The sequence below is a fragment of the Ophidiomyces ophidiicola genome (assembly GCF_022830035.1).
Source record: "Ophidiomyces ophidiicola strain CBS 122913 chromosome Unknown scaffold_7, whole genome shotgun sequence".
In the NCBI taxonomy this organism is placed as follows: domain Eukaryota; kingdom Fungi; phylum Ascomycota; class Eurotiomycetes; order Onygenales; family Onygenaceae; genus Ophidiomyces; species Ophidiomyces ophidiicola.
The window spans coordinates 447,083-473,274 of NW_026054647.1; the positions used below are offsets into that span (position 1 = coordinate 447,083).

General features: G+C 48.3%; 7 protein-coding genes across 7 annotated transcripts; 6 read left to right on the forward strand and 1 right to left on the reverse strand.

The window, feature by feature from the left end:
• Positions 1-155: 155 nt before the first annotated feature.
• On the forward strand, positions 156-1,478 carry LOZ57_002563 (uncharacterized protein; the record flags this gene model as incomplete). Its single annotated transcript, XM_049251630.1, has 1 exon — positions 156-1,478. The coding sequence occupies one exon, from the start codon at positions 156-158 to the stop codon at positions 1,476-1,478; it is 1,323 nt and encodes a 440-aa protein (XP_049109435.1).
• Positions 1,479-5,631: 4,153 nt separating this feature from the next.
• LOZ57_002564 (uncharacterized protein) lies at positions 5,632-6,467 on the forward strand (the record flags this gene model as incomplete). Its single annotated transcript, XM_049251631.1, has 2 exons — positions 5,632-6,028; positions 6,121-6,467. The coding sequence occupies 2 exons, from the start codon at positions 5,632-5,634 to the stop codon at positions 6,465-6,467; spliced, it is 744 nt and encodes a 247-aa protein (XP_049109436.1).
• Positions 6,468-9,642: 3,175 nt separating this feature from the next.
• On the forward strand, positions 9,643-11,385 carry LOZ57_002565 (uncharacterized protein; the record flags this gene model as incomplete). Its single annotated transcript, XM_049251632.1, has 3 exons — positions 9,643-9,864; positions 9,923-10,307; positions 10,358-11,385. The coding sequence occupies 3 exons, from the start codon at positions 9,643-9,645 to the stop codon at positions 11,383-11,385; spliced, it is 1,635 nt and encodes a 544-aa protein (XP_049109437.1).
• A 1,005-nt stretch (positions 11,386-12,390) lies between these two features.
• On the forward strand, positions 12,391-12,671 carry LOZ57_002566 (uncharacterized protein; the record flags this gene model as incomplete). The annotated part of the gene is made up of 2 exons (XM_049251633.1): positions 12,391-12,605; positions 12,656-12,671. The coding sequence occupies 2 exons, from the start codon at positions 12,391-12,393 to the stop codon at positions 12,669-12,671; spliced, it is 231 nt and encodes a 76-aa protein (XP_049109438.1).
• Positions 12,672-15,741: 3,070 nt separating this feature from the next.
• On the forward strand, positions 15,742-17,364 carry LOZ57_002567 (uncharacterized protein; the record flags this gene model as incomplete). The annotated part of the gene is made up of 1 exon (XM_049251634.1): positions 15,742-17,364. One exon carries the CDS (start codon positions 15,742-15,744, stop codon positions 17,362-17,364), a length of 1,623 nt encoding a protein of 540 aa, XP_049109439.1.
• A 726-nt stretch (positions 17,365-18,090) lies between these two features.
• LIS1 (Lissencephaly-1) lies at positions 18,091-19,245 on the reverse strand (the record flags this gene model as incomplete). Its single annotated transcript, XM_049251635.1, has 1 exon — positions 18,091-19,245. The coding sequence occupies one exon, from the start codon at positions 19,243-19,245 to the stop codon at positions 18,091-18,093; it is 1,155 nt and encodes a 384-aa protein (XP_049109440.1).
• A 3,488-nt stretch (positions 19,246-22,733) lies between these two features.
• Positions 22,734-25,255, forward strand: FAP1 (FKBP12-associated protein; the record flags this gene model as incomplete). The annotated part of the gene is made up of 2 exons (XM_049251636.1): positions 22,734-23,173; positions 24,187-25,255. The coding sequence occupies 2 exons, from the start codon at positions 22,734-22,736 to the stop codon at positions 25,253-25,255; spliced, it is 1,509 nt and encodes a 502-aa protein (XP_049109441.1).
• Positions 25,256-26,192: the final 937 nt, after the last annotated feature.

A 26,192-nucleotide genomic window follows, 5' to 3' on the forward strand; every position in this document is an offset into this window, starting at 1 on the left:
TCGTCTGAGGCATACGAGAGACATAAAAAGGTGCCATCGGCACGAGGACTTGCAGTGATAGAAATCTGCAGATCCACATCACATTATATTTTCATTGAACCTTTGATCCTTTGTTACTTGACTTTACGTGATTCAAGAGAATCAGTCAACCAGCCATGGCACGTCCTCCACCACGGTATAATACAACCATCCCATGGAAAGACATCTCCCCTTTGCCAGAGCCTCTCAAGTCGCCCGGGAAGCAATCCCCAAGAGTGCTGGTGATTGGAGGAGGAGTAACGTCCCTGGTCACATCATGGATCCTCCTTGATAAAGGCTATCACGTCACCATCGTGGCTAAAGAGTGGGCATCCTGGACAGATGGCCAGCGAATCACGTCTCAGATTGCGGGCGCATTATGGGAATTCCCACCGGCAGTGTGCGGCATGCACACCGACGTAATATCTCTTGACAATTCTAAGCGTTGGTCAATGGTATCGTACCAAATCTTCTGCGCTATCGCGGATGACCCTGAACTATCGGCTCAGGTTGGCATCCGTTTAGAGCAGTCAACATTCTTTTTCCCCTATCCCATCGAAGAGGATGCCGAGCAATACGCAAAAATGGTTGAGATTGAGCAAACTGGAGTACGCGGGTTCCGACGCACTAAGGATCTCATTCGTGAGAGAAATGTTAACCCTGATTTTGGAGTGGTTGATGCCTATGAGCATTTGGCGCCAATTATTGATACTGATCGGGCTATGGGGTGGCTAATGTCACTGGTACGGAGCAAGGGTGCAGCATTTATCAACGAGACGATCCATGGGAGCTTGTACAAAGCCGAGAACTCTCTCCTTGCTCGGTTTGAAGCCGACGTCATTGTTAACGCTACTGGTTTAGGTGCAATGGAGCTTGCGGACGATAAGACATGCTACCCACTGCGCGGCGGAGTGCTCCGGGTTATCAATGATGGAGTTGATTTTCCCCGAGTATCGGCCTCATTGATTATGTCGGCAGATGCGCTTCACAGCCTGAATGAGATTATTTTCATTGTGCCGCGCAATGATAATATTCTGATTGTAGGTGGTATTGCAGAGCCCGACGAGTGGAATCTTGGAGGACTCACGCTGGAGAGCCCGATCATCCAGCGAATGCGGAAGAGGTGTGAAGAGTTTTTGCCAGCTCTGAAATCTGCCCGCCTTGATCCTGAATATCCCCTCGCACAGGGGCTTCGGCCGTTTAGGGGTACTAATGTCCGGGTTGAGCGCGAGCTTAGGACCAAGTCTGTTAACAGTAGAGTCGGCCCTGTCCCAAGTCGTATTGTTCATTCATATGGGCAAGGAGGTGCGGGATGGAGTTTGGCTTTTGGTTGTGCTAGTGATATCGCCGTACTGGTAGCAGAGGCATTGGCAGACAAGCCGGCTATTCCAATGACGATGAGTGACGGGAGCACTCCAGCAACCCCACAAAAAGTTCAGTCGTGGAGATCAAGACTCTAAAAAGGATATTCAATGGTCTTATATTCAAGACTATTACTGTTTCACATAGTAATTTCCTTTTGTAAGAATCTTTTCGAGAAGCTTTAAGACATCAGGGCCATTCTGGCCTCCACGGAGCTTCAAAACTTCTCAGGAATAGGAGGTCATGACAGTGAATGATCGATATCTGGACGTATTTATGGTTCAGGTTGGGGTATGGCATTTGGTTCGTGATGTTTCCTCGACCATCTCCACGGACTATGCCTCAAATTAATCCTTAGAGAGCTATAGAAATGTCTGCGGTAGCGCTGGCCTCACCAGAAACCAAGGAGACTGATTCATTGCCAAATTTACCCATTCAAACCTGCTGCCCTTCTTTTGTACCAATATTTCCCACATCTGTCAAATAGCTATATGACTCTCCTGCTTGTCAGTAGCTAGTATAGCTATTATCTTCCAAAATCCCACTGATGCATTGCGGGATTATTATCGATTCCCACATACACCCATACATAGAGATAAACTGAAGGCTGTAGCAAACGAAGTTTTGAAATTGTGGGGAGAGGAGTAATTAACTCGTTGTAAGATTCTTTGGTGAAGGTGTCGACCGGTCGATATCTAAGCCTAAATATTGGCCGGACACGCGAACGAATCCAAGGGCCGGTGTACGGAGTACTGGCAGGACGATAAGACAGAGTACGCGACCTGAAGGAGCAGGTGCCTTGTCTAGATCTCTCCTGATAAACCTTTTTCGTTTTGATCTAATTTCACATGCATATCCTTCTAGCCATCTTTCTCCTAGGCCACCTTGAACTCAAGCCTTTAAGAACAGGGCTGGTTTGTTGCTCTGCATCTGCGCCGACGAGGTCCTTCTTCCTCGCCATTAAGAAATAGTGTCTCGGAGAAAATTATCAAACCACCAACGAAGGGTAAAGTTCTTGTATGAAGGAATCGGGAAGCTGAGGCGATTCACTGTCGTTGCCTGTCTCTGAGGCCGCAAAGAGTGGGCTGCGTTTGTCTTGTTTGCGGGAGGGGACGGAGCGGGTCTTGCTCGGGAGCATAGCTTGGCTTTATGAAGCGCTGCCATTGGCCGGAATACGGAAACGACGTCGAATCGGCAAAAGTTAAAAGGGTATGACGCGAAATATGCTCCGTACTCCATACTCTCGGCCGCCGTTCTGCAAGCTCCAAGCTGGATTTGGTTAGCGGTAATATTCCCCAAGCCCCACCACCCGAGGCGCAAGCTCGTGAGGTTGCTTGCGGACGAAGATTCTGTGCAGGGGCGGTCGGTGGAGCCGCAGCCATATCATGAGGCGGGGGCGAGGTGCGGAGAAGTCACAGAAGGCGGGCGCCAGGGATTGTCAGCTTACTCCGTATATTATTGGAAACGCTGGCGAAAGATAGCCGGATGATTGTCAATCAGAGAAGCATCGAAGAATGGAGAAAATTGCTCAGCTCAAGTGCCTAGCTCCCGAGCGGCCCAGAAATGCCGGCGGTAAATTCGTTCTATGAAATTCGTATAGAACGCGAACGCCCGTATTTTTGCCGTAACAAAATGTACCTGAAAGTTTGAATTCGGCACAGAGAAGTATACTCCGTATACGGAGTAGATACATACATACATATGATCCTGTACACTGCCGTATGTCTGAATGGCAAATTTAATATGGTTAAACGAACCGAGCGGGAAAATGTTTTTGAATGGGCACGGAGCTATCTATGCTCAGCGGGCTGATGTTTTTGGCTCCGTTTTTGGACAACAGAGCTTAGTCAGCAAAGACCGGTCTAAACAGTACGTCCTACTCCGTACTGGTACCGTATCGCACCGCGTTTTGACCGACCACGTGTTTTCTAGAAGGATGCGGGTCGATGTCACGTACCATCGAAGACGGTTGTTTTCGATGTCACAAGATATGGACATGGCACCAGCTTGGGGGCTTCCAGCTCCTATTCTTTTTCTAAAGCTCAAAGATCCATAATCCATGCTTCAGAGCTTGACAGAGATGTGTTTGAAGGCTCATCCGCCATAGGTTCGAGAACGAAAGAGGTATTGCCGATACATGCCGCCTGAGTGGCCCGAACGGCGGTATTACCAGTACCTGACGTTTGCCAAGGAATCCCTCCTCTTCGCCGTCGAGCCGCTCAGCTCTCTTCGTCTTCCTTTTCTCGCCCTTTTCTTCTCGTCGCGATATTACTATCTCCATCCCTTGACTTCAAAGTGTTCTCCTCTCCGAAATCTCCTCAATTTCCTTAGACGCCGCCTTGGGTCTGCATTTCGATTCGGTATGGCTACCTCCCGTCCCAGCCGCGATACATCTGACTCAAATGCGATGCGCAATGAAGGAATTTTTTCTCTTTCCGTGCGCTAGCATGCAAGTCGGAGAAAGTCTTCCTTGTGTGAGCTTTACTGACGCCCCCGTGCCTAGAAATTCTTGCCTAGGACTGTTGTCTCCGCACCTGAAGGCTCTCTCATCCCCTCCTACCTGGTAAGTTGTCAGCAATATCCTTAAAAACACCCCGAACATTTGCATGTTTCACCACCGTCTCTTTATGCTCGTTTCATAAATTGCCGGCTGTATGGCTTCACTCAGCGATATCGAGGCACGAAGCTAAGGAGTGTGTAGCTACTCATATCACACATCGTAATGGCCGCTCTTAGCCGTTTAATTGCCCGCGATGAGGCCGCGCACCTGTTGATGAAGCGCAAAAACTTTGCGGCTAAGAATCCCGGTGTTATTCTCGTCTTTTGTATTGTCTTCCTTGTTGCAGCCGGCCTGATATCTCTTTTCCTGTATCGAAAATTGATGGCGCGCCGTGCCGCTCGCGCTTAGGCCTATTGCCTTGGAGTTGGTGTTGGAAAACGACTATGCCGACCAGGACTATAATACGAGGAAAATCATACATGAGCCGACCGGGCTCGCTTTTGGATAGAGGTTACTTTGCGACATCCGGATTTCCACTGGTGCTATTTCCGACCGCTTCGATAGCCTATCCCTCTGGCGCCACGCATTCTTCCATCGCAACCACATCCGATATGAAAAAACGCCATATCAACATTTAGACAGCAAGTTATTGCACTTTGGATCGGGAAGTTTGTCTATACACTGCAGTCTGTTTCAATGTCTGTATATTGGCAGAGTGATTCTTGTTTGAAGGTTCAAACCCCTTCAAACAACTCGTCACTGATGTATGTACATGAATTTTCCTTTGTCCTTTAATTTCCTTATGTTAATCAATAATTCAATGATGGTTAAAACTATTTCCTTTCTTTCGATTTTTGTTCATGTCATTTCAGACCCAGAGAATTTCTTTTCTGGCTGTAGCAATTGAAGCAGCAGCCCCGCGATACTACACATAGAATCGCCACCAGGCCGAGCCAAGCTGCACCCCATTTAGACAAATTTGAATATCAGATTGTCAATCTCGGTCTTGGCTCCCAATTTCGCTTTAGGGCGGTTTGATGCGTGCAATCCAAGTAGCATTCTTCCCTTGGTATCATGTTCGCTTCGAGAGTGCGCATAAACGTAATTGAGATGGGACTTGGTTGACGTTTCGGTGAAGGTGTTTTAAACTAGTACATATAGCAATGGGCACCGTAGGGCTCACTTTGGCTCAAACGGTCAGCGTCGTTCAACCTCGGGCTTTTAACCAGTGAGCCAAGGGGGCTAACCAATCAGCGAGCTAGCGATCTCAAGTTTTCGCACTTTCTGTGAGCCTTGGAAGAGCCAGACGTGCCCTTTGCATCCAGAGTAGAATTTGCGTAAGATACTGCCCCTGCCGGTTGAGTTCGTCACAACCATCCGTTCTATTCCGGAACTAGCCATATTCGTGTCAAAACGCATTATTCAGTTAGCCAACAGCGATGATTCTCGGAACCTCGTATTCACACGTTCAACGTTGCAGCCAGGGGGTAACAAAGTGAACCGCAGCCAGGCCCCGCTTCGCGAGCCCAGATGGAAGAAAATGAGGTGACGGGATCAGCAATAATATGCTCTCATGCTGGAGTAACTACTAATAAGGCGTCTTCCCCCACCCTCGGTGGGCCAGCTGGTGAAGGACTTCTGCCTCTCAAAAGAGCCCGCTACTGTCTTATTCGTCGCTCCTTCAGTACATAGCTATACCCCAAGTGTTGAACGAGCGGATTTCGAGCTTTTTGAAATACTCACCCGTCACCATGCGCCTCGAACTCCAACCCCTGCTAGACAGCGATTTTCCTGAGATGGTGTCTGCGCAATGGACATCGTTTGAGAATCCCTATTCAGGATTGTTACGTGTTGTTGGGCCAATTTTTAATGGTGACCGTGCCGCCAGCCTTGCTACCAACGTAACCGTGCAACTTGCGCAGCATAAAAGTACGCCAGAAAGCAATTGGGTCAAGGTTGTTGATGCAGATGCTGGTAATAAACTGGCGGGAGCAGCGCGGTGGTTGATATTTGAACATGACCCCTTTGAGAAACCAGAAATTGTGGCGGATTGGTGGCCAGAGGCAACAATTGGGCGAGAGTTCGCCACCAGGGTGTTGCTCCAGCTTGAGGAGCCAAGAAAACAACGAGCTCGCAGACCCCATTTATGTATGTATAAGCTTTCTTTCGTCCCCATTTTGGTCTTGCCTCACGTCCAAATACATTTAACTCGGGTAGCTACAGACTAATATAGTGCATAGATCTTCACATCGCATTCACGCTTCCCGAGTATAGAGGGCATGGCGTTGCAAGAATGTTTATACAATGGGGAACGCAAAAGGCAGATGCTATGGGATTGGAGTGCTGGCTGGATGCATCTGATAATGGTCGTCCTGTCTATCCAAAATACGGTTTCATAGAGGTCTTGGATTTTTGTCTTGATCCCGATATGGACGAGGACGCTATGTCAGAGGCTGAAAGGGAAGAGTTAAGAGAGTTGCGTGATTTGGTAATACCCACCCACCTGACGTGTATGTGGCGACCAAAGGGTGGGAAATATGTTGAAGGCGTCACGATAAAGCCGTGGGAAATGGATTCGAAAGCGTAGGTACGTTACCTACCTTTGTCAACGCTGACTATAAGGGCAGAACTCCAAAATGTATATAGATAAAACACTGGCCATGACTTGTAGTATAACTTGAGCACCGTCACAGTGTTGGCAGTTGCTTTGGATAGATCAACCCTATACAGCTGGGGCCATTAGGGGTGCGACAAAGAATAGAACATTCCAATCAACTAATAAATATCGGAAAACAATGTGTTAGAGCCTCTATTATTAGATTAAGTGTATTGAGAGGGCTTCTGACCCACAATTTTGTAGGCCTCCGCTTGTTATTTGTTGATGGATCTGTCTGTGGAACTCCGAACGAAGCACTCCATGGTCCAGAATACACCTGAATATGAGCTCGTGGCTGGAGGAGGTTCAAAAGAGGAGCGACCCGAAGAAATAATCTCAGGTTATGCGCGCCACCGCGCCCGACTAGTAAGCTTTTTTTGTTTAGATGAATGGTGTGTTTCGATTCGTTTGATTGAGTAATACGTCCTAAGGGTTTGTCTAGGAGCGTTCTCTAGGTATAACAGTGTTACTCAGGAACCTAGCACTCAATAGCAGGCTTTGTCCGGACGTCTGCCTGCTTTGAGCTGATTCTGCGGGCAGGCGGCATGACCTTTTTAATACATCCGTGTACTCTGCACAATGTGTGGACATCTCAGTAGTGTGCGAGAGCCGTAGGCTTAGCAAAAGAGACTGAAGCTTGAAACTGGAAGAAAGAAGAAGAGGAGAAGAGTACGGAGTATGCCCTGAAGCTTGATGGTTGCGATAGCATTCGTATTCGGTATTTTCCAATCGATGCCAGGAAAGGGGACAATCCGGAACATCAACAATCTGAATTGTCGTACTTCACACGTTGTCTCTAAAACAACAACGAACACCTTGCAGCAAGGTGTTGGGGGCTTCATATTGCAGCACGTATGACGAATACCCCCTGGCCGTCTCCCGGATTGGTCTCCACAATAACTAGCAGATCGGAGAATGCTCTGTTGCTCTTTTTTTTTGGTATTAAAGATGCCTCGTCCCTGCGGGATTTTATTGAGTCCCTTTGTTAGTTTGAGTATTTGATAGAAGGCACATGTGTCTTCTTCACTTTCTGTGAGGTCCAAATTGGACTCGTGTTTTTAACCATTCTTCTCTTTGCCACTTTATCCCCGCTCGACACCGGAAGAGTGACTAAAAATCAGCCTGATATCAAAATGTCAGAAGCCCTGTGGGGTTGCACGCTCGAAACATGCCCAGTGGAAAACAGCTTGTTTGGCTACCGCCCGTCACTTGCCGCGAACGTTGCCTTTCTCGTTTTGTTCGGCATGTGTGCGCTTGTCCAGGTCGTCGAATTAGTCAGATGGCAAAGATATTCTTTTTCGGTGCTGATAATTTTCGGTGGGATGGTTACGCTGGCCGAATTATGCTGTACAAGAGCCCTTTCAGTCAGGATGGATTTCTCATACAAGTCTGCTGCTTGACAATCGCACCGGCATTCTACTCCGCCGCCATCTATTTCTGCATCGCTGACATCGTTGGCCTCTTTGGACCCAAGGCATCCCGGCTGAAACCAATGCACTACGCGTGGATATTTATTCCCTGCGACTTCATTAGCTTGGTCTTGCAAGGCACTGGAGGGGGACTCGCGAGTGTTGCATCTCAGCAATACAAAGACCCAAAACCCGGCACAAGCGTCATGGTGGCGGGCCTGGCCTTCCAGGTTTTTAGTCTGCTTGTTTTCATCTTGTTAATCCTAGAGTTTGTCTGGCGGGCCCGAAGGATCCAATCCAAAGAGTTCAGCGAAGAAAGTTCTAATGAGGATTCATGCAATGGCGGCCGAATGCTTGCGAGGTTCGTGATTCCTTTCTGCCTAGCCATACTTTGCATCTTCATTCGATGCGTCTTTCGTGTCGCTGAATTAAGCAATGGGTGGACTGGCGACCTCATCAAGCATGAGGACACCTTTATTGCGCTAGAAGGAGCGTAAGTGATCACCCTTGTTTATTTAACCAACTTCTTAAATCTGACGTCCATTCTTCCTTAAAGTATGATTGCAGTTTCGGCGGTTGCGCTGAATATTTCTCATCCAAGGCTCCTCTCACTCTAATAGCATGCTGTTGGACATTGTATATATCATGAGATCTAGCAGGGTTCTCGTCTACCCGTCAGAAGACTCTGCTGTATCAGGCTACATAGCCTATCTGGTAATACCATGAAATTTTCGTGATATCCAGCTTTCTCTACAGAATTTTATGCCTTATACTAGTAGCTGAGGAGTGATTGCCAGCAAATTACCGGACGAAGAGTCGGAACCGGTAGAATATAGATCCGATAAGTGGCCCATCAATGTTGATTTGGAGTTACGGAGTACTCTCTGTACGCCGTACGGCGCACTTGATCACACCACAGTGGATAGAGAGTATTGGCATCTAGGTGACGCCCAATTTCCTACCATATTTGATTTACCGTATTTGGCGCCTAACTGGTCTCCGTGTAGCTCAGCACCTTATGTTTCGAAATAGGAAGTGCCAGAGCACATGATTCCCGCAATCATTGAACATCCGCCGAACGTTGCAATTTAGCATCCCAGCTTGGGTTTTGTCCTCAGTTACCGAATATAGCAAAGGAACTTCATTTCTCCCTGTATGCGCCTTGATTCTGCCTCATAGGCCTCGCCATATCCGACACAATGGGAGTTGATAAATGCCTCATCCACCATGATCGGCGAGCTTTAGTGTGGTCTCAATAAACTGAAAAGCCTGACCGGTCTGAGTGTCGCAATAGTCTGCTGATAGCAAGTTCTCCCCATGGATGGTATGAATTGGCGATCGATTGAAATTCTGGCCATAGCAGCAGGCGGTAATACTCCGTACTGACTGTTTCTCACCCAAAAAGACATGGAGCACGGATGGCTTAGTTTTATCTCCTTGAAGGGCTATCTCAAGGATCATGAAATTCCTGATAATTCGCGCATTATTTCTTTCAGGATGCGTGTATTTCGTGTAGCCCTTGAGCTGATCCGGTCTTTTAAAACACCGCGGTTTGTTTCTCAATTCCGAATGAAAGGCACCCTTCCGCCTATTTCGGCGGCACGAGGCCTTGCGGTGTGTATATATGCTGTCGAATCGCGCGATGACTACCGAAGATGTCAGAGCCCTCTATCGCAGCCCCTTACTTCGCAGTCACCATGTCGGTTACTGCAGTTGCCCCGGTCCTTCGTGATCATGGCCTTGCCATTTTAGCCATCTCTGCAGCAGTCTTTGCTTTCTACAAAACATTTTTAGCTGCTAGTCTACCCAAAGATATCCCGCTTGTCCGTGAAAAGCCAGGTCGGAAAGGTTTCAGTCTCCGAACTCGAATTTCCTTCTACCTTGATTGCTCACGCTTATATCGTGATGTATGGGATAAGGTATATCATATTTTTATACAACAGGTGCGCAGTGCAGGCACATCTAACACTTGTATAGTTTTCAAAAAAGGGCAAGCCTGTTGTGGTTCCCACTCTTGGCCCACGAAAGGAGATATTCCTGCCCCATTCGTCAATAAAGTGGGCAATTTCTCAGCCTGCTAATATATTGGGAATGTGGGAAGCCTTTAACGACAACTTCCAACTCCAGTCTAGTCTTGGGGACGAAAAGTACATGCTTGACACCTGGGTGCATCACCTCACTCGCCATGTCCTGACCGGGGAGTTGGAGAACCACATTATGCCAGTATATGAAGAGCTTCAGCTGGCGATTGATGCGCGACTTGGCCATAATACAGAGGAATGGAGGACATTAGATCTTCTGGACACCATGAGGATGATTGGCAATCAAGCAGGCAGTCGATTTGGTGTTGGCCTTCCCTCATGTAAGTCAACCAAATTCGCCTATAAGCAGATGTTAACATGCCCATCCTAGGCCGGGATGAAGAGTACCTCCGCACAATTATGGATACTATTGATGGTGTTCTTGCTAATGCTGGAATCATTGGCTTATTGCCCTCTTTCCTACGTCCTGTCGCCGCTCCTGTTGTATGTTGGGGTACTCGAAAGGGGGTAGCCAAGCTGGAAGCTAAGTGCGACCCGGTTTTCAAGGAACGAATCGCGTATATGGAATCCAACCCAGATGAAACCAATGATCCCGGTGACTTTTTACAGAAGATGCTTCGATATGCGCATCAAAAACGACCGGAAGAACTGGCAACTGATCAAATGACACGACGATTACTAGTCGCTAATTTGGGGTTCACTTACCTGGCAGGCTTTGCGATGTGCAATATGCTGTTGAATATCCTCGCTTCCGACTCAACATACAATACCGTCGACGTACTCAGACAAGAAGCAGAAACATTTCTTAATAGTGCCACCAGTCATTCAGAGCTGTGGAAACGAAAGAGTACTTCGCGCATGGTCTATGTGGACAGTGTTGCCCGTGAAACTCTGCGTCTAAATAACCTTCCCACACGCACTCTTGCCCGTCAGGTCATGGTTGACGGCCTCAAAACCGACGATGGTACACCGTTGCCACGTGGATCATTTGTATCGTTTGTTTCGCAGCCGATGCACACTGATGCCGAGCACTTCGAAAACCCGAACACCTTTGACCCTTTCCGTTTCGTCCGTCTTCGAAAAGAAGAAGCTGAAGCCAAAGGTTCTAAAGCAAGTACCGAAGCTGGGGGAGCCTGGAGCCAACACAGCTTTTTGTCAACCGCTAACCTGCTGGTTTTTGGTCGCGGTCGAAATTCTTGTGCCGGCCGGTTCTTGCTTGACTTCGAGCTTAAAATGATGATCTCGTACCTGCTAACCAACTATGATATCAAGTTCCCAGATGAATATCAAAATAAGAGACCCGCAAATCGTTGGCTGTTGGAGTTTATCTTCCCGGATAAAAGGGCAAAGATCCAGGTCAGACGCCGAAAGCCCGTTGCGGTAAACTCGGAGAAATAGAAGAAGTACCAAGGTGTAGGGTGTGTGGCTACCCCCGACTGTAAGCGACATAGTGCTCTTAAGGCCCGAGGTAAAGGGAGTTGGCGGGTCCGTCTCTTATATTTTACGTTGATTCTCAAAGGCAATAATATTTAACATACCATCACCAATTATACTCCTCGTCGTCCTGTAAAAAATAGACCAATTGCTTCGTAGTGAACTCCAGAACTGCTGACTAAGCACCGAGACTGATCGCGCCACTAATTACGGAGTACTATTGGCCCCATCCATCGCGCGCCGCATCTGGAAAGCCAGCTTGCACTCTCCCTGGTAGATCTTGTCTGCCGCTCGTTTTTACCGCATGAAAAAATCATTTTCTTCTACAGCACTTTGTATTTCTTCTGCGCATCATAACCATACCGATATATAGCAAGCATGACTACGCGACCGGCATCGCGCCTATTTCTGCTTACGGGCATGGCCGTATTTTTTATACTTACAGTAACATATTTTCGACAGAGTGGGCCATTGAGTCCTGCGGTGCGGGCGCCTGGCCATTGGGGGAAATCAACACCTACTGATGGCGACATCTCGCAGGAGGCTCTGCAGGGCAATGTAGTAATGCCAAAGCTGGGGAATGAAACTGCTAAGTAAGGACTCATTTGGTGCTTTCTGTATTCTACAGCTAGAACTGACGGTTTCTGTTTGATAGAGCTGAACTGGGACGGGCATCTTGGCGACTGTTGCATACGATGATGGCGAGATTTCCCGAGAAACCTGCCAAACATGAGCAGGAAGCCTTGCGATCCTACATTTTTCTTTTCGCGAGATTGTATCCATGGTTAGTGCCTACTATTTTCCTGGTCTGAATTGTGACAATCTAGATCGACTGATGACCGTGTGTTGTACGACAGTGGTGAATGTGCTGCCCATTTTCAACAGCATCTCCAGAAATTCCCCCCTCAAGTATCTTCCCGCAATGCCGCGGCCGGCTGGGCGTGTCACATCCACAACGAGGTTAACAAAATGTTGAAAAAGTCCATCTTCGACTGTACAAAACTCGGAGATTTTTACGATTGTGGATGTAGCGACGATGGTGACGCACCTAAATCAAATGCGAAATCGACGGAGAAGGTTGCGGGAAAGCCGCAAATTCCAGCTGGAAGGCTAAATCAACTGACAAATCTTGGACGTGAGTTCGATACGAACAAAATTTTACCAGTGGAGATAAATGTAGAGCCGTAGGTGTATCTATGCTCCGATTACCTTGTTGTAGCTACTAACAACTTAGGAAAACGAACGGCTAAATGAGCCATCGTATCGTTGTATTTCGACACACTGTATTACTATTTCGATTTACGAGTATCTGAATTGGGCATTATTTTAACCCAACGATATAGAAATCGGGCGCTGCACAAAGCGCTTGTTCTACCCCACCTAGCAAAGATGCATTCCAAAGAAATGGGACGTCCCATCAAGGATGTTGAAAGAGAAGGACAAGACCAAGATGCATCTTTAGTCTGCGGCAACGCGAGCGCTGAATTCGCAGTATATTATTGAGAGTCGGGGAGCTGAAACATGAATCAGCAAGAGACACATAGGACACGGAAGCCTCTTGGAACCTTCGCGGTGATGCCATAGGCAGCAGAAGAGTCGAAGCAGCGAGATATGGACAGTGTATCCTCTATGGCTGTATTAAGAAAACACGTGCTTAACATGGAATAAGTAGACACGAGATAGCAGGCTCAACTATTTCAGTCTATTTCAGTGACGGTCAAATGCTAGGCGTTAGAAACTTCATTATAGGTTTATCCTGATAGTAGATCTAGATGGAGTAATATGTCTTCGGGTTTGGATTCTTAAATCTCGGGCTGAACGCCCGGCATGAAATGAAAGTGGCAGAGAGCGTAAAGCAACCTGCACAGCGGTTGCAATTTTTGGGGAGGTTTTTATGCTCCGCCAGAATTGGCTGGCAGCTGCACGCCCGATTGGGCTGCCGCAAACGCAAGGATTCTGCGGCGGCGCCCGCCCGAGTTGACTGGGTAAATTTAGATACATACTGCAAAATGTGTCGGAGTTTCTAATAAAAGTTTCGAAACAGTATTCAGCTTCATCTTCATATCTTTTGCTCTCCGACATGGACTACCAAAGGGTATATTCCGAAATATTACCGCTACGGAGTATATCCTTCAAGGATTAGTTTATTGAGGAAGAAAGCAGAAAAGTTTCATGTTCGAGAGGCAAAGTGGTCCACACCAGCACGGAACGCATGGGCGTATCCAGCTTGTTGCGTTCCACAAGGTATTGCAGGATTGCTGCCCAAAAAAACAAGGTGAATCAAGGTATGGAAGCACGGCTTGACAGCCATCGTATCGTGTGACGGGACTTCGAAAGGTGGTGTGTACTTAACCAGTCGTCTGGAAGAAGCCGAAAAGAGGCAAGCTGCGCTCGTCATTCGTGGTTTGTTTGTGACTCCCGCCATAGTTGGTTTGATAATGGCCGCGGAATCAACTGAGCGTCGCATTTAGACTTGCCAAGGCGGGCATTCTCCTACATAAGCGCGGCGCAGCAGGTAGTCAATGACACTTACATTTACTTTTTTGGCCTTGAGTCCCCAGATGCAGGGCGTCTCTGCAGGCGCTATTTTCCGTTCTCCAGGGCAATTCATGGTCCAAGGTGGAGTCCATCAATGCACGGGCGGGCACAAGTTGACCGCAGGAATGCTCTGAATGCCCAACCGGCAACCCAAAGCCCCTGCTAGCTATGCAGTAACGTGTCTTCTGACCCTGGGCAGGTCAGTTGCCAACGATCCCCAACACGAAAACAGAATAGTTGAGCGCAGCGGGATGGGCACGCCTCGGTGGAGTCCAGACACCATCGAGACCCAACACCGACTGTTCGCATTCCTGATGTCGCAAAGGTGTATTCGACCGTGTGCCAGTCGTGTGCGCCTGAGGGATTTCGTAGGAAGCGAAGGCGGCACGCGAGAGTCTGTAAGGTTCGGCGAGGAAGTCAGGCGATCGCATCTTTCTCTGCTACTATCATCATCGCAGTCTGGGTAGAAATCCTCGAGGCAGTACAGGAGGGACGAGGGCCTGGAATTAGCGGGAGTATAAAAAAAACGAGTGTACCCGCCGGATGTATGGGAGTCACGGTCGCGCGTTCGCCTGCGACGAGTCCTGAGCGTCGAAGCTGAAGGAGACGGACATCCAGTGCAAGGCTGAAACCTTGCAGAGACTGAAATCAGGATACGACGGGAGGTTCGACCTGCGCCGTGATAGGCTTTGGCTTGCCCTCCCTTGCTGCTAAGATTAGCCCAGGAGGTTTTGGGTTGATCGAGCCCAGGCGCCGGCGAGCACAGTCAGGCCGGAGCGCACGGCGGCGACGAGGCAAGGAGAGCGAAAAGAAAAAAAAAGAGAAAAGCGGCGCAGGCCATTGCGGCCATCTTTATAACCCGCGCAGCGTGCCTTTATAGGCGGCGTATCGACGTTGTTTGTAGCGGAGGGCGGCGGCTCCATCGTCTGGCCAGGCATAAGAAGCTTCGTCTGGCTCTCCCGCCTCACACTCTAAATTAATTTACTCTCGCTCTGCTCTCCCACCACCCCCTCCGCGCCCGCTCACCGACTCGCTCGTCTGGCCACTGGCACTTCCTTTTGCCTCACTTATCCCCACTGGCTCGCATCAGCAGAGAGCCCAAGAAGGACCGTCGCCCTGTCTAGTTGGGTATTCATCGCTCTCCCGCCGCCATGGTGTCGTTCCAATGCGAGGTAAGCTTGTCGCAACAGCTCCAGACCTCCCCCATGCTTGCTCTGCTCAGCGGCGGTGCTGCAGTGCGCAATCCGAGCTAACACGCCTCACTCTCTCCGCGATCGCAGGCCTGTGGTGATGTGTTCACCAAGAAGAAGCTCGACCCACACCGCGGACAATGTCGCGGTGCGAGCTTTTCCTGTCTCGACTGCATGGTGCATTTCCAGGGCACGGAATACAGGTCGCATACGGTACGTTCGTCGCGTGGCTGCATTTTCTAGGGTATTACTGTGCTGTTTCTTCCCCCTTGTTTTCGCGACTGTTTGTGCGCTCGTCGCCTCTGCCTTCTTGCGCTGCATTTACGGGCACCAATGGCCTTTTGTGGGTTCATCGAGTCCCTTGCACATCGGTGGAAGCTTGTTTCCTATTGAAGGAGGCGATGACGGGGCTCGTGTCCTCTAATAGAGTCGCGATGCTGCAGCATTTTGATTCGCGCGAGTCGCAATGCTTATACTTCGATATTGCGTTGAATGAGCAGGGCTCATTTTGTGGATGACCTAAGATGATGCATGTTTGGATATCATAAATGGAGATGGCTAATTAATTATTTCATCCTTCTGGCAGACCTGCATGTCAGAAGCCCAGAAGTACCAAGGTGCTCTATACAAAGAGAAACCATCCAAGGGTCCAAAGCGTAAAAAGGCCGTTACTATTGCCGAGGATCCGGTAGAAAAGCCTTCCCTGCAGCCCTACGTGGAGGATGCACCCGATATTGACGATACCCAGCCCTCCAAAAGCGCTCCTCCCACCGCCCCAAGCCCTCCACCAGCAGCAAAATCGACCTCAAGGGATGCCCCCAAAAAACCTGCTACAAAGGAAGAAGCTGTGAACGTGTTTGACTTTCTTGATCCTGCTGATGAACGCAACGCTTCTAAGGTCTCCCTTGGGGGCACCAAGGAGCAAATGAAAATGGTTCATGATGCACCGAAACTGTTTGAACCACCTAAACAGCTTGCACAAATGCCGAATTCTCATGGAGACGATTCCCACAACTATGATGTTGCCTATGAAGAAAATGGCTTCTCATATGGCTCCGGACCTATTCCTCCTTCGTTTTACACCGTTGACCCAAACAGATCTATGGATTTCATGACCCCGGGAAATGATCGGTCCCAAGGAGGTCAGAGCTCTTTTCTTCATAGCTTCGATTCAAGAAATGAGACCATAAAACCATATAGCGATAAAAAGCGGAAACGCAGCAACCCAAAACGTATAGAGACGCCGGCACACCAGACCAGCTTTGGGGCCGATATATCGATGGCGGATGCTCCATCAAGCACGGTCGTCAACCCCCCAATAACACCGTCCCTTCAACACTCAGGTCTTACAGGAGGTCTCAGTAAGATGATGAAATATTCAGAATCTCCAGAATCTTCTGACTATCGAGGTGACCGCGATTATCACAATGGGGAATCTATTGCCCATCCCACGTCGCCGGTCAAACGCACCAGACGCGGCAACAAGGAGTCGAGTGTCGAGAGCGGTCTCGGTATCTCTGTTAAAAATAGATCAGGGAAGCTTATCTCAGTGGTGGGCGGTGGTGCGACTGGTGTTATTACAGTCCCGGGTACTAACAATGACCCGACGTTCAAAGCATTTACGCGCTCCCGCCGACGAGGCTCACTGGACACTGAGAAAGAACAAGAAATTCATATTCGAAAACACAAGCGTTCAACCACACAACACTCCGAATCTAGGAAGCCATCTAAATCGCATCACCATGAAGCCCCAGCTTTGAATGAAGATGGGGACTGGGCTGATTACCATAAGGAACCGCCACAGCTTCCTCGACTGGCTGGATTCAGACGGCACCGTGACTCTGACGACAGGTCACGATCACCTCGCCCCAGTACGTCGAATGCTGATACTTTTGAGACCCATTCTACCATATATAAACATGGCAACGACGGCGCCGATGACGTCGTGACTCGCCAGAGAGCGAGAGCCTTTCTGGCATCGATTAACAAGGGTCCTGAGAGTGGAAAGGGCTATTCTGTGCATAAGATTCTGAAACGATTCTATCGAGAACAAGCGTCGTCGGTCATTTCAGACGACACTACGGAGCGAGGAGGCAGAAGCCGACGCACCAACCGGGGTGGGGATAGAGATAAAAAGGAAGAGGAAGAGCTTTGGAGAATGTTGCGATTGAAAAAGAATGATAGAGGGGAGGTGGTGTTATTCTTGCATGAGTAAAATAGCAAGCGATTTGTTGCTCCTGAGCTAGCCTACTTTATGACTCCTCTAATGCTTTAGCATATTTTCGATCAATTTTGCTCATTCTCTGGCTTCCGAGTGTTCTTATAATCGCCCAACAAACATTTTATAACGTAATAGATGAATCTCGGTATTTCTTCCGTGTTGCGATCCCTAACCCCTCCGTACGTAGTTATATCTATCGTATGCAAAAAGCCAGATAGTACTTGGCACAGCAACATTGGCACAATGCCCTTCAACTGAATTGCCATATAAATCAGATAGCCAGGCTATTTCATCCATTTTAATCATTAGAAATTGAAGCTGAGCTCTCTACCTAATCAGGTAATTATTTTAGTATGCCTTCAAAGCGTAAGTAGCCACGAAGGGTCACTGTGGTAGTGCCCTTTAGAACCTTCACCGATGTCATATCCCTGGCCTCGCCACCATCTGAACAAGCATATAGGCCTTCCTATCGGCCTAAAGAGGCGTAAAAAGAGTTCAGGGAGGTGGCTACACAGAATCTCCACCTAGTAAGGCCTCGAATATGTTGTCTTTGATCATTATCAATCGCCTTCTTTGCGTGGAAGGAGACAAAATAACACTCTCAAAAGTAGGAAATTTGTTTATTTAGCTGTAGAAATTTGCCGGTTTTTTGCCTAACTGCCTTCGTATAAATCTTATGAACACCTGACTGGCCTGCTATTAGCCCACAGATTTGTGCCATTAGCCCGCGAAAATTCGCAGAATTTTGTCGGCACTGCCTGTAGCTATGATGCAGCGAATTTGTACATCAGACTTCTCCCCGCCTGACTTCTTCGCCGCTGTTGTTTGGCCATCCGAGACAGTTGGATTATCAGTGGGAATATCTTTAACAACATCAGGTGCCCATCTCAAACAGGTGATGAAGTTATCATGGGTATCTCTGAGAGTCTTCACGCATTTTCCGTTTTGGCTTAAATCCCAACAACGTATTGTTTTATCATCCGACGCGGAGAGAAGGTATTTACCTCCGGGATGAAAAACAATTGCTCGGACCCAGTTATCATGGCCTTTGAGGGTCATAAGGCAAGGCCCACGCGAAGGCCAAATTTTAATAGTCTTATCTCGCGATCCAGTTGCCATGAATTCAGCTGCACTTGCTGAATACGATTCCTTGGTTGATCCAGCTAGGTACCGGTAGGAAGCAGGCGGTGCGATCGCGCAGCACTCAATGAAATTGTCGTGGTCCGTTACGGTTAGCTCACGCCCAGGCTTCATTGTCGACAGATCCCATAAACAAAGAGTCCTATCATCCCCGGTAGAGAGGAGGTATTTTCCATCAAGAGAGGGGTAAATATCTCGTACCCACTCCGTATGCCCTTGTATAGTCTTTACGCAATACCCAGTAGTTACATCCCATAGTCTCACAGCCGTATCTTTGCTTGCACTTGCAAGTAGGCTACTGTTCGGTATGAAACGGACGGCACTAACAATATGTTCATGACCTTGCAAGGTCCGGATGTTCTTATAACCGTCGGCTGGGTTCCATAGCTTCACAGTAAGATCCGAGCTGCAGGATGCAAGAAGAATACCAATCGCACCGGGAACGCAACCATAATCTAGGCCTCGAACAGCCCTGGTGTGGCCTTTGAGTGTCATTTCCAGCTCTCCCAGTTCCCAATCCCATATTTTAATCGTGAAATCGTCGGAGCCGGATGCGACTGAGGAATAAGTGGGGTGGAAGGCGAGACAATTGATAGCGTCGCGATGAGACTGAAGGGAATATCTGGAGTTCTGTGGAAGCCAAGAAGTGGGGTCTTGTTTGCGAGTTGCGAGAGAAGCGGGCGTTAGGCTGTCGAGCTCATATTGTAAAGCTTTACCCCGAGATTCGAGCTCCATGATCTAGGAGGAAGAGGTTAGTCCTGGAACAGCGAAAGCGGTAGATCCGCAAGATTGCCTTGCCTTTTTCTGCAGCCGGGCAGTACTGATCCATTTTTTCTCAAGAAGCGCTTCATACTTTTTAACCGTGGTAGCATCAAAATCACATTCTGCGATCCCTAACTCCTCTCTCAGGGTGGCAGCAGTCGCCAGAAGGCCGTTTGCGGATAAATATGCTATGATAGATTTGTGTCTGCAAAGAAGCTCAAAAATCAGCGTGGGAAATAATCACCAGGTCTTGTCCACGAAGGTATACACTTACAGTTCTTCGGCTTGATTGTTGGTGAGTAGGCGGGCCATATCTCTTCATAAACCATTCCTGGCCCTATATAATTGCAGCATTAAAAAGAAAACCTAATTAAGGACCGGAAGGAAAGAGGGACTAGCATGCGGTGTCGTTAAGAAGCTAGAATGTTTGCTTTGTGAATATGTTAGAACAGAGATATTTTACTGCCGTGGTGCTGAAGAGGACAATGCATGTATTCAGAGTGGTGAGAATTGGTGGTTATAAATAATGACTAGATTTTAACAGAGTCAGCTGTCTGCACTGATCCTTAGAGTCGTCTATAACTAGTAGATAAGTATACTCGGCATGCTGTATGGCAGATGTGTAGGTAGGTGGGCAATGTTGTGGTCACCTGACAGGGTGATGTAATGGGCCTGTACTACGGAGTAGTGAGTTAACGACAGAGCACGGAGTATAGAATGGTAGTGAACTACCTGTTAGTCTTTCGTAGCTAAAAGCCATTAAATATACATAATAGAAAGAGAATAAAACATAGAAATTGGTAGGATTAATTGAAAGATTATCTAGAAAATCTAATGGCTTAATATTTAGTTACTTGTAATTGACAATTCTTTATATATTCCTCAAAATTCACCTAGGCTCTTTTGCTCTTTATGAAAATAAGTTAGAATAAAATTATTAAAAACACATTAAACAGTTTAAGAATACCTAAAGATTTATTTTATTATCCAAGCATACGATTTTGCAGAGCAATTGAGGGTTGAGACGTGTCACTGCAAAAACAGGGTGCCAATGACAAGGCAATGTAACAGTTGGGTACACATTATAGAGCGCAAAGGACGAATTTCAGGGCTTCTTCTGCGAATTTAGATACATATTTGAATGACTGGATTGAAGATCGCTGATTATTGTTGTTCTACTCGATGTTAGTCTTGTTGTTTTAGGATAACTATTTTACCCAGAGTTGTTTCATATCATTAATTATTGTGTCAATATAATCTCCAGCAGCACTGAGACGTAGGATGATACCGATTGCTCGATAAATTCCAAGTAGCTTCGCCGAGAGTGGATCAATGGTGCAATTTGGCGAAAGGAGTTAGATTCGGGTGGCTGGAATCCCGCGGACATTTTTGCTTCATTCTATAGTCCAATCTAAATTAGAAATAGTATGGAATGGAATTAGATCTTTGGTTGTGTCGAATTTGAGTAATTCCCCCTGACTTTTGACACAATTGAATGTGGGATGATATGTGCTACCTTGAGGTATGAATAATTATTAGATCCGTAGGTATGGTGTTAGAAGTGACCATCTGTTGATAGGATCCGTCTTTGTTGAATCTCTCTGCCACTGTCTCTTTAGCAAAAACTTGGCTTACAAGACACCGATAATGGTCACGGATGAGACAGCGGCGCTGGAGGGTCGACAGTCGAGTAGCGATTCCCATTTTTTCCTCGGGATTGGCAGATAAAAATGCGGGTATATGTTATGGTGTTTTATTTTCCGGTGCTCTCACTATACAGGAGCAAGGTCAATTATGTGTGAAAAAAAGCCTATCCGAAACAAGGTAAATTGAAATCGAGAACAGAAGAAAGACTGCACATACACGGTAGAAAGAAATACCTGGACAGGAGTTCCGCAAATAAATCCAAGGCTCATTCAACCTTCCTCTTCTGTGGTGGGCAGAAGATGGCCCGAAGGTAAGAAACCGAGAGAGTCCACTAGCAAAGACATTAGATGCATTTTCTAGTGACTGAGGGCTCAGATAAATGATGAAAAACAGTCGCAAGAACTTGTCCTTTGCTTCTGAGTACTGATAGATTAAACGAACAAGGGGTACCTTCTTATAAGGCTTAGTCCACTGTTGCTGTTCGCAGTGGCTCATAAATTGGGAAAGATCTTCTCGGACTGTTCCCGTTCGTTTGGGCCCAGAGTCTCCTGCATGCTGGCCGTGGGCAGTGATTATGGGCCTCTCTTGTTTTGACGGTGGTTATGGTGTCAGAAGCTAGAAATCGCTTGATCTGCGTTGGCCGTTGATCGGCCAGACTTGATTGTGGGCCGCACCGGAAAGTTTCTTGTGACGCCAACCAGCTCATGGTTAGTCATTCCGAGGATCGCTTTTTGCCGGCAACCAGGGCTGGATTTATTCACGAGGTTATCCTCCAGGCCTTTCTTTTGCTAACTTCACGTTGGGACTGGGTGTTGGGCGCTTCTTTCCGAAGTTTGCGGAGTTTACGGAGCATACATAACTAGGTTGTGTCCTGGTTTACAGTTTGGGGATTTCCCAGTCCTCCCAAGTGGATTTTTTGTTATAACCGTCAGCCTTGAGAGAGTGCCTGCCAATATTTTGTTTGACTGCTCACACACCAAATAATAGCAGCATGCCCGGTCCTGCTACCGACAGTACAGCACCATCGCAACAAGAAGGCAGCCGAGAGAACGAGTCGAATAGAGGCGCAAGAGGAGCTGCCCGTGGACGAGGTCAAGGCCGGAGAAGACGTGGCGGGCGAGGGACTAGTGCTCAAACTGTCCCCGAGTGTGTACAATCTTCAGGAAGGGCTCGGGGGGGACAGAATTGCGCATCAAGCAGGAGAGAAAGAGGGCCACGGCCACAGCAGAATGGCACACTCAGCGAAGTTGTCTCCTCAAGAGTGTTCATTGGGGGATTAACAAGACCCAATGGGAATGGGAGTACACAAAATGACTTGTGTGGAGAAGCAGCTTTGCTACGCCCTGATGCACCGGCGTTTGTACCCGGTGCTTCATCTGCCACCGTTTCTCCGACGGCCCCCCCTCCAACGAAGCGCGAAAAGAATATACCAAAGTCCAAAAGGGCAAAATCGATGGCAGAGGACATCACAACCCGGATACATGAGGATATACTGAATGGCATTTATGAGTGTCCCATTTGCACAATGGGGATAGGAAAGTGGTCAAAAATGTGGTCGTGCAAGTGTTGTTGGACAGTTTTTCACTTTGGCTGCATACAAAAATGGTCGAATAACGAAGGTTCCGCAATGGGGCGTCCGAGAAGCGAAGAGGGTCCTGATTCGCAAGCTCGGCAATGGAGATGCCCTGGCTGCAACCTACCGCAGGATGAAAGACCCATAGTTCACCTCTGTTGGTGCGAAAAGGAAATGGAACCTCGATCATTACTGGGCTTGCCACCAAATTCTTGTGGTCAAACCTGCTCTAAGTCTCGAAATGGCTGTCCTCACCCCTGCGATTCCGTCTGTCACGCTGGGCCATGCGCCCCCTGCCAAGCTATGGGCCCTATTCAACCTTGCTTTTGTGGGCGACAAGAATCTACGAAGAAATGTGCTGATACGAATTACGAGAAAGGATGGAGTTGTGCTGAAATTTGTGGTGAATTGCTTCCCTGCCTCTGCCACACTTGCCCACGGCCCTGTCATGAAGGGTTATGCGGTGCATGTCGGGATTCGGTCCATGCAAAATGCTATTGTGGAAAGTTATCGAAGGAAATGCTATGCAGGGAGACAGAAGAGGAGAAGGAAAGCACGCAAGAAGTATCCGGAGAAGTGTATACGTGGAAAGGAACTTTCAACTGCAAAGCCATTTGTGATCGCACTTATGATTGTGGGATTCACCGATGCACCAAACCCTGTCATCCTCAGAAAAGGACAGTACCACATTGTCCGACTTCTCCAGATAGAGTCAAATATTGCCAGTGCGGGAAATCGCTGCTTTCCGAATTGCCAAATGTGAAACCTCGCGTTTCTTGCGACGACCCAATTCCGACGTGTGAAAAGCCTTGCGGGAAGCTTATGGCCTGCAAGCATCCTTGTCCAAAGGTTTGTCATAGTGGCCCATGCCCGCCATGCTTGATGACAGTCGATATCAAATGCCGCTGCGGACGAGTATCATCGAAGTCGATCTGCCACCAGGACCTGGATGTACCTCTTCAATGTCTGCGTGTTTGCAAAGCCACGATGAATTGTGGACGTCATACATGCGGCGAGCGGTGTTGTCCCGGTGAGCGTCAATCAATCGAACGGCAGTCTTCTAAACGAAAACCAAAACCTTTTTCCCTCCATCCTCAGCGTTTGCTTGAAGAAATCGAAGCGGAACATATCTGTACCCGAGTTTGTGGACGTCCCTTAAAATGTTCTAAACATCAATGCCAAGAATTATGTCATAAAGGAATTTGCAAAACTTGTCCTGAGGCTATTTTCGAAGAGATTCCATGTCATTGTGGGAGGACTGTTCTGCACCCGCCATTACCGTGTGGAACCACCGCACCCACCTGCCATTTTGACTGCGAGCGGCCTAAAGCGTGTGGCCATCCGCAGACTCCACATAACTGTCATATGGATAATGAGAACTGCCCAAAGTGTCCATATCTTGTGGTGAAAAAGTGTCTTTGCGGGAAAATAACATCGAAGCAGCCCTGTTCACAGCCAAATGGTCAATGTGCTTTTATGTGCTCTAAACCCTCTAAGTGCGGAGCCCACACATGTCAAGGCTTTTGCCATAGGCCGGGAGAATGCGCGGACTCCACTCGGCCTTGCCAAAAGACATGTCGAAAGCGTTTAAAATCCTGCGCACACTATTGCCAGGAGCTCTGTCACGCTCCGTATCCATGTCCTGAGTCCACTCCATGCTCCTTTAATGTTACTGTTACCTGTCCCTGTGGAAGAATCAAGGAGGAAAAGAAATGTGGTTCAACTCATAGTAAACCAAAATTTCACGATGATAAGCTGAAGTGTGACGATGAGTGTGCGCGATTGCAACGAAATCGAGACATAGCGGCTGCCTTGAGAGTTGACATTGACCCACTAACAACGACAGCGACCGGAACACAGCCACGCTCACACGATACGGAAACTTTTCCATACTCTGACGAAACCCTTGACTTATACATCCAGTCATCTTCTTCTTCCACCTTAGCGACTCTTCAGGGATTTGAAGCTAGTCTCCATTCCCTGGCAATACAAACGTCTCAGAAATGTACCCGATTTTCGCCGTGTCGTTCTCAACTTCGAGCGTTTATTCACTCCCTGGCAGCGGACTGGGGATTCCAGTCAGAAAGCTTTGACCCTGAGCCAGTTCGACATGTTCTTGTGAGCAAAACTCAAGGATGGATTTCGCCAGGTGTTGCCACAGGTAGCCAACCGCGGATCGGCATTCGAGGTTTGAGCGTCGCCGAGTGTATTAAGTTACGAGATCGTGAGTGTTCGAAAAAGAAAGACACAAAAAAGAATGCTGCCGAAAACGCAGGGCGCAAAACGCAGCAGGAAGATGACGAGTGGACAGTGACTGAGACTAAAGATGAGTTTGGTTGGTCAAGAGTGGTATCTAAAAAGAAACCGGAGTGGTGGAATGACAGCGATATTCAGAAAACGTTCTCTCAACCAGGAAACCAACAGTCTGGAAATGGTGAAGGGAGAAGTAACTGGTTTAGCGGCGGGAGATTTGGGAGCCTCGTTTTAAAGAGCGGTGTTGGTAGGGGTAAGGAGATGGCTACCTCCCGTTCATCCGATGGCTCAAAGGCTCCAGTTTTTTTAGCGAAAGGTGAGAAGGTCGTTGAAGACTGGGAAGAAGAGATTAAGAAGGAAGAAGACGAGCAGAAAGAAAATGGAAAGGTCACAGAAACAACCGCTACTCCTGACCTACCCGACGATTTGCCATGGGATCACGGGTTTGAAGGGGAGGGTGAGTCCCATGTTGTGGAATCGGGATTCTGGATAGCGCCAGGAAAATATTAGTTAATTTCAGCCTGGATCCGTAGCGATGGGAGATTTAACTGCCCTCCATAGAATCAATAGTATGCAATCAGTGCAATTGGGTTATATGGGGATGCATGCCTTGGCTGTCTTGATATTGAGCAGCCCCCACCGGAATGCATGACAAATGCGCGTCCAGCTCTACGGCATTCATCGACCATGCATCCTTTCAGAGTCCCCGATCACCTTTTCTTCTTCTCGGCCTTATGGTCTCGGGGTTGGATGCCATCACGCTGGCCACATGGCTTGCTGCCGCTCACTGGCCGACTGCGTCGCACACATACGGAGCGGCTGTGGCCTGTCATACCATCGCGACACCGCATGCCAGCCCAGTCCAGCTCTCAACCCAGGCCAGATCAGTTGATAGCATCACCCGCAAACACTGCGAGGGTCTAAGGGTTTGATCTGCTCCCCTCCGTAGACGTCGTTTGTCGGCCGGGATCAAGGATAAAGCGTGGGCCGGAGAAGTCCAGGGATGGCGGACGGGGGCGGGTGGGGATGGGTGGGAGATGAGATGCACTACTGGGCGTCGCGCCTCTCTGGCTGTCCGTTTCTGGGCTCTGCTAACGCTCGTCGACAAGCCTGGATGCCGAGGAAGCTGCGGCAGCCTTGGTCTGCCCGTTTCGCTGACTTATTCTCCGTATAGCGGGTTAGTTCATTGGGCCAACCTTCAGCTAGTTAGGCAATTCAACTAACTCGTTAGTCAAGCTGTGATCAACAACCCTATCTCGACATCGAAGCATCTCGGTTGGGCCACCCTCTGCGCGGCTGACAGCGTGCCTCTTGTGGTGTTGCGCGTTGTCCGCTCGCCGTCTGCTTTTCGTATTCTTCTGTTGTGTTGCCGTCCCATGTCTCTTTAGACTCGCGCGTGCCCATCGATCTAGACAGTCCAATGCAACGTCGTCCACTCTTCGCCAGG